General features: G+C 37.6%; 1 protein-coding gene across 1 annotated transcript; it reads left to right on the top strand.

Annotated features, from left to right (window-relative positions):
- Positions 1-331: 331 nt before the first annotated feature.
- Positions 332-1,279, top strand: LOC131772726 (melanocyte-stimulating hormone receptor-like). Its single transcript, XM_059088680.2, has one exon. It carries the CDS (start codon positions 332-334, stop codon positions 1,277-1,279), a length of 948 nt encoding a protein of 315 aa, XP_058944663.2.
- Positions 1,280-8,137: the final 6,858 nt, after the last annotated feature.

Below are 8,137 nucleotides of genomic sequence, written 5' to 3'. Positions count from 1 at the left end.
ACTTTCGCATTATTTTATTAAACACGATTTTTCAACGGGAAAGTAATTTTGCGGATCGACAAATATCCTCAAAATCAATTTAGGTAAACCCCCAAAATTTCAAGAAAGGTGTAGATGTGTAAATATGTAATAGTCTCGACGGACAGTTCGTTCAACCTATTTAAAACGAGTAGGATGCATTGAAGACTTTTTTTAGAGCTGATAGTATAAAGATTTATAAAATTTTATTGTTTCTTTACCAGGTGTTTGCTGTGAATAAGAATTCCTCCGTGTTGCCATCAGTTCCAAAAAACCATAGCGAAAGGAGAAAAACCGTTTTAAGAGCTGCACAATGATTGCGACGACAAACTCAACAGAGGGTGGAACACAGACGGAAGCATATGAAGTATTGCCTTGTTCCCCTTCCTCGGTAGTTGTGTTACAACAGCAATCGATTTATTTCTCAGTAGTTAACATTTTGCTCGCCATCACAGCATTTCTTGGGAATTTTTTAATCCTTGCTGCCCATAACAAGGAATCTACCCTTCATCCACCGTCCAAACTCTTATGTCGTTGTCTGGCAACAACTGATCTGTTGGTTGGTCTTGTTACTCAGCCTCTCGCTGCTACTTATTGGATGTCCTTGGTTCATGAACATTGGAGTCTTTGTCGATACGCAAGGGACGCAGTTTACATATCAAGCTATGCATTATGTCTAGTGTCTTTATTGACATTGACGGCCATAAGCGTGGACAGACTTCTCGCTCTGTTGCTGGGAATAAGTTATAAACAAATAGTAACTTTAAAGCGCATGTGTATCACTACAGCTACTTTTTGGATTTTATCCGTCGCCGCTGCATCATTTTCCGTTTCGCATACTCGAATAAGCATTTGGTATGGAATTGTAGTTATACTTTCATGCTCAGTGATCTCAATCGCCTCGTACACTAAGATATTTCGCGCCCTTAAACATCATCATGCTCAAGTACAAGATCATATTCAACAACAGTCGAGCCAAACAACTGCACTAAACATGGCAAGATACAGGAAGGCAGTGAGTAGTGCACTGTGGGTGCAGTTAGCATTAGCTGTTTGTTATGTACCAAAAGTTGTAGTGCTGTTTGTGCTCGCTTATAGAAAAACTTATTCTTCACATGTACTCGTTATTGATGCAATAACAACCATTTTAACATATTTTAAATCCACTTTGAACCCGTTTCTTTACTGCTGGAAAGTCAAAGAAGTGAGACAAGCAGTAAAGCAGACAATCCGACAAGCACTGTGCTTTCCATGGACTTAGATGTAATTTCTCTGAGTCTTTAATCAGGCGTAATCTGAAGGGAAAGAAAAAAGAACATCGACTGAAACAAATACGATATTTCAGCATCTATTTTGCTTTGGATGCTGTAGATTTTGCCTAATTATGCTGATAAATATCAGATAAAAACATAGACCCGTTGTTTAGTAATCTAACCTGTCAGCAAAAAAAAAAAAAAAATTGAAAGGCAGAACCAATATTATCCATCCAGCCAAATACTAAGGCTGTATTCTGCTCACTCCATGTTTTTTTTAAAATTGATCTAATGAGCCGTATTATAACAATACACTATTGTAGACTAAACTACTCCTGATTATAAGCGCACGATTTATGAGAATTGAAATGAACTGTTTTAGATGGGAAGATGTTTCAGCCTTGAAAGAGAAAGAGTAAGTAAAGCAGACAATCCGACAATCCGACAAGCACTTTGCTTTCCATGGACTTAGATATATTTTCTAGGGGTCGTTAATCAGCCGTAATTTGAAAGGAAAAGAAAAGAATATCGAATGAAACAAACACGATTTTTCAGCATCTAGTGTTTTAGATTCTTTAGTGTTTGCCTAATTATGCTAATAAATATCACATAAAAACACAGTACCATTGTCGAACTCGCTGCGTGTTTTCTTGCCAAATCCTAAGGTCGTTTTCTGCTCATTCCATGTTTTTAAAGTTGATCTAATGAGCCATAGAACAACAACGCACTACTGTAGACTAAACTACTCCTGATTATATGCGCACGATTTATGAGAATTGAACGAAATGAACTGTTTTTGATGAGAATATGTTTCAGCCTTGAAAGAGAAAAGGTAAATAGTGAATGGGAGATATCGTAGAAGTTAGGAAATGTTATTAGGTATGTTGGTTTCATTAATTAGATATTTTTAACGGTTTTGACTTTTATCTGAGAAATATTTCCGTGTAATATGCAAAGATTGTGGTGGAAGTTTTTGTCATCCAATTGGAGATCATCTATGCTTTGCGGGAACAAATTTCTCTCCGATTCCAGATGCGTGAAATTCTAAAATTTATTCTAAGAACTAAGAGAATCAAGTAGAATCTGAGGAAAATTTTAGGGGATCATATGGTTTCCAATACGGAACTGAGGAAGGTCAGCCGTCGCTAACAGAGTACAACGGGGAGACTAACGCATAAGGGTTCTATTGTTTATGTATATAGTCTTAAAAAGGCAGGAAATTGACCGTCGCAGTTTCTAAGAATAGATGGCTTTCTTTTGAGGATAGATCGTTTGTCCGAAAGAAACTTTGAAGGATAGGAAAAATTGAGGAAAAATTGAGGAAAAATTGACACATATTAGATATTTTCAAAGGAAAATTCCGAACGCGTGGTCGGTACATACAAAATTATATTGCAGGAGAAAAAGAAATACGGAATTTAATTATAGGATATTTTCTCGCGTTATTACATGATTGCAAATAAAAGCGAGGCCTCTAAACAAATAATTCTCATTTTAATTTCAAATTAGACTTTTATTTTAAATAATTATGACTGCAATAAATGGTCCTTATTTACTGATCACTTGAAAGCCCAAAACAATTTTTTTCTGAGTGACTCAAAAACGAAAAAATTACATATTTCAAAAAAAAAAAATAAGAATTTCTTGAATATTCCAATATTTTGACATTTTAATTAGCATGCATGTAACCATATATCGATCAACTTTGGCTTCTCAGCGTTCACGATCGAGTAACTTTAAATTTCAAAAACGAAGACAATGTAAGAGAAGAAGATAAGATCACAACCAGCTGCCGTTCGAATGAGACTGAGAAAAATTAAGGAGGATGGAATAATGAATAAACATTGAAATGGTTTTCTAAGGTTGTGATGGTTTAGTTAAGTAACACTTTGCACCTGTTCTGTATACCCAGAACACGGTGACAGGAAGACAAATTGAAAGCAGAATTCATATCACCCAGATGCCGAGAGGTGCTATCTGTTTCACTTTAACCAAATATACTGTATGACAGGGCCTCTGGAAACTCGCTGCTTGTTTTCATGTCCAATGCTAATGCTGTCCTCTGCTTATTTCATGTTTTTGAAATTGATCTATTGAACCATGTAATAACTACGCACTATTATGAAGGAAACTTCTCTTGATTATAAGCACACGATTTATAACAACTGAACGAAATGGACTCTTTTTGTTTCAGCCTTGAAAGAGAAAAAGTAAATAGCGAATGACAGATATTTTAGAGGTTAGGAAAGTTAATAAAGATGAAAATATTTATTCATATTTATCATCTGTTGCAGTTCCTCCAGGTCCTTGTCAGATGCGAAAGGAAGAGAAAATAGCTTGTAAATGTTTTTCAACAACGAGATATCAATGAGATATTTTTTAAAATTGCTAAGTCCACCGAATAATTTATGCTTTGCGGAAACAAATGTCTCTCTGATTCCAGATGCGTGTAATTCTAAAATTTATTCTAAGAGCGACTAGAATCTATTACAATCTGAGGAAGATGTTGGAGTATCACGTGGTTTCCAACACGGAACTAAGGGGGGGGGGGGGGGGTCAGTCGTCGCTGACAGAGTACAACGGGCAGACTAACGAATAAGGGTTCTATGGGCGGCCGTCACAATCTTTTATATAAGGATGTCAAATAGATCAGCAAATAAAAAGCTGGTTTAAGGATCAGCTGCAGGATAGAATAGCTAATAAAGGAATGGCATTGCCAAATTTTAGACGGTTTAGTTTTCCTTCATGAAACAGAACACCCTAAACATGAATAGTTTAGCCAAATGATAAACAGTCTAGTTGCCCATGTCGAGTTGGAACACGAAATTGTGAAATAGATGAGCTTAATTACGAATAGCTTAGTACTCATTTGCAGTACATTACACAAACGGTGTAGCGTTACGTGAAATAGCTTAGCGTAATGTCGAATGGTATAGCGTGCATAAAAACAGTGTACCGTTGCGCGAAATGGCTCAGCGTAATCTCAAATGGTATAGCGTACACACAAATGGTGTAGCATAGCGTGAAATGGCTCAGCGTAATGTCGAATGGTACAGCGTACACACAAATTGTGTAGCGTTGCGTGAAATGGCTCAGCGTAATGTAGAATGGTACAGCGAACATGCAAACAGTGTAACGTTGCGTGAAATGGGTCGGCGTAATGTCGAATGGTACAGCGTACACACGTCTTTGCAGAACATCAGACGCTCTGGCTGAACATTCAATTGGTTAGCATTACATGAAATTTTTCGAATCGTAGAGCTCGCTTGAGGCGTGACGCGAAGGCTATCTCGCCGAAACCACCAAAAGTACAAACCGCAAATGGAACGGCGATCTGCTGGGGGGCATGACGTCATCGAATGCGAAGACTGTCGTGAAACCATCACATCGTGTAGCTGCTGTGTTGAAGAGTCTTTACTTCGCCTTGCCGTAAAGCAGAGCCAATTCGGTACGTTTCTCCTTTTTTTTTCCCTGCCGATATTGCATTTATTCGTTGTCGTTCATGAAAGCGTTAATCAAACATATGGTGTTTACCAAAGCGACCCTTTTTTTTGGAGTTGCTTTTATCGTCTGGCACACCAATTAAAGCATTCCGATATCACTTTGATTGAAAAATGTCAAAACAGATTAAGGATATCAGTTTTCTTACCATGGCGTCCAAGGTACACACAAAATCCAAAGAGTCTTTGAAGTTGAACTCTCATTGAAAGGTAAGCGTGACTCCAAAAAAAAAAAAATAGAGCTCGACAATCGACATTTAATTCATGTCATAACTCTACTTGATACTATAAACATATTCAGGCTCACCAACGCGTGCAAACTGTGGTAGAAACTACAGCCACAACACCACGTGATGGTTTCGCGATAGTGTTCACTTTCAATGACGTCATGTCTCCCAGCAGATCGCTGTTCTATTTGCGGTTTGTATTTTTGGTGGTTTCGGCGAGATTGTCTTCACTTCACGCCATAAACAAGCTTGACAATTCACCACAACATCGAGATATTTTATGTAATGCTAAGCAATTGAATGCTCAGCTAGAGCATCTGATGTTCTGCAAAGACGTGTGTACGCTGTACCATGCGACATTTCGCCGAGCCATTTCACGGAACCATTCTACATTACGCTGAGCCATTTCACGCAACGCTACACCATTTGTGTGTACGCTGTACCATTCGCCATTACGCTGACCTATGTCATGAAACACTACACTGGAATTTTATCACTGTTTGTAATAGCTCATTGTTTTTCTTGGTGGTATTAGCTCATACTGATGAACAATACAATAATTTACTAAATACTGGTGAATCAATTATAATGATCAACGTACGCCTATCAAACAGATATTTTACGCGATTAATTTGACAAAGGCTACCAATACATTTCGAAGTTACTTGAGTTACATGTTCGTCGCACGTGAGATTACAGTATATTGTAACTCCCAGCTTTTTCGCAGATTTAGATGATGTAATCTCCTTGCTGAGTAGTGTAATGCTTAGATCACCTGGTATCTTCGTCAGCATCTGCGGAGTCCCCAGAACCAGAAGTTTTGTCTTGTCCGGGTTAATGAGTAGACTGTTCTTGCAACACTATGCGGCTATGTTCCGAAGATCTTCTGTCAGCTGATCTACTCACTCGTGATCAGGCTCAAGTACAAAATCATTTTCAACAACTGCCGAGCCAAACAACTACAGCAGTGCACTGTGGGTGCAGTTAGCATTTATGTTATGCACCAAGTTTAACATTGCCAACACTTGCGATCATCTGGAGGACGTATTCATTACATTTACTCATCACTTCTGGAATAACGACTCTTTTAGTGCATTTAAAGTCCACCTTAAGCCCGTTCCTTTACCGCTGGAAGATTAGAAATAAAACTAGAGTCATAAGTGCAAGAGGAACGGAAAAGCTAGCCATCGGAAGATATATGAATAATATGTATCTTCATTATGATTACTTGGTGGGTTCCAAGTCACCCCGTGCTAAGGAAATCGGGGTAATCAAGCTCTGATGGAGCACTAAATACTTTTTCAACAGCAAAGTAGCTTTCGCCAATATTTTCATAGCGAAAATAGAAAAAGTGTAGTATTGCCCTGAGTACAACTAAACTGCTACTTTGGAAGAGGTATACTACGTGTAACAGAAGCAAAGACAAAACAGAAGAGTTTGCGGATCTTATTTTCGATGTACGTTGTGCCATCAGACTCGGAATTTATACTCTTGGACACAAGAGCTTAAAGCGTTAGTTTTAATAGGAAATCGACTCTTGAAGGGTAGGAAAAAAGGAAGATAGAATTGACACGTGTTGAACATTCTAAAAGGAAAATTCGAAACGAATGGTTGGTACACATCACAATGCGGGAAAAAAACCCCGGAGTTTATAGGATATTTTCTCGTGTTAATATACTATTGCAAAAGAAGTGAGACTTTTAGTCAAATGTTTTTAGTTGAGATTTGAAATTAAAATTTCATTCCAAATAATTGTGACTGCAATGAAAGGTCTTTATTTGCCAATCTGCCAATTTGCCAAAAGCCCAAAATATTTTTTTCTGAATGGCTCAAAAACAAAAAGATGCATCTTAAAAAAAAAAAAAGGAACTATTTCTTGAATATTCCAACGTTTTGACATTTTAATAGACATGTCAGAAAAGAATTTAAGATCACAACCAGCTGCCGCTCGAATGAGACTGAGAGAAATTAAGGAGGATGGAATTATGAATAGATATTGAAATGGATTCCTAATGGTGTGTTAGTTTAGTGACATTAGTAATATTTTGCACTTGTCATAGTTCCTTTTATAAATTCTGATCAGATGCGACAAGAAGAGGAAATAACTGGGGGATTTTTTCAAATAACGAAACGAAATATTTAAAATTTTTAAAAAATTTCTTGACATCTTTGGCCATACATGAATTTTTAGTTGTCAGTTAAATGCGTTAAATTATGACTGTTTTCAATTTCTTTCAAGACTAATTTTTCGTGTGACATGAACATTTGCGAGAGTTTTAATTTTGCGGATGGAGACAATTTGTGCTTGGTTGGAAAAAAATTGAAGTTCGTCTCTACATAACTGACAGTTTCATCAGTGGAACATAGGCCTGAGGGCGGATGTTCTGCTAAGAGAACAGAAAGGAGGAAGGAAGGAAATAAATAAATTGAATTTTTATTATTTCCTTCTTCCATCATCTTTATAGTTTTACAAAGAGGAAGTTAACAGCTGGTGGGCGACTCGTAGATTGATGTTTCGAGTAAGTCCCGAAACAAAGAATGTGCTTGGATACTTGCAATTGAATCACTTTTGTAGTTTCTAATTGGGCTGAAGTAAAAGACTTTTGCAATGTTTTATTGAATGCGATTTTTCTGCGGGAAAGTAATTTTGCGGATTGACAAATATCCTCAAAATCAGTTTAGGCCGTCGCTGACAGAGGTCAGCGGGGAGACCAAATAATAAGGGTGCTATTGTTTATGTAGTCTTAAAAATTCTTGACCCTTCTCGGTAGTTGGGTTACAAATACAATGGATTTATTTCTCAGTAGTTAACATTTTCCTCTCCATCACAGCATTTCTTGGGAATGCCCTCATCCTTGTTGCCCTTAACAAGGAAACCTCCCTTCATCCAGCGTCTAAACTATTGTATCTTTTTCTGGCAACAACCAATCTGTTGGTTGGTCTGTTAACCAGCCTCTCACTGCTACTTATTGGATGTCCTTGGTCCACGAACATTGGAGTCTTAGTCAATACGCAAAGGACGCAGTCTACATATCAAACATTGCATAAAGTGGGGTGTCTTTGTTGACGTTGACGGCCATAAGCGTGGACAAACTTCTCGCTCTTTCGTTGGGAATGAGATACAGGCAAATAGTAACTT

This window comes from Pocillopora verrucosa, chromosome 12 (assembly GCF_036669915.1).
Source record: "Pocillopora verrucosa isolate sample1 chromosome 12, ASM3666991v2, whole genome shotgun sequence".
Lineage (NCBI taxonomy): Eukaryota > Metazoa > Cnidaria > Anthozoa > Scleractinia > Pocilloporidae > Pocillopora > Pocillopora verrucosa.
The sequence above is the reverse complement of the archived record's forward strand: the minus strand, read 5'-3'. Positions and strand labels throughout refer to the sequence as shown.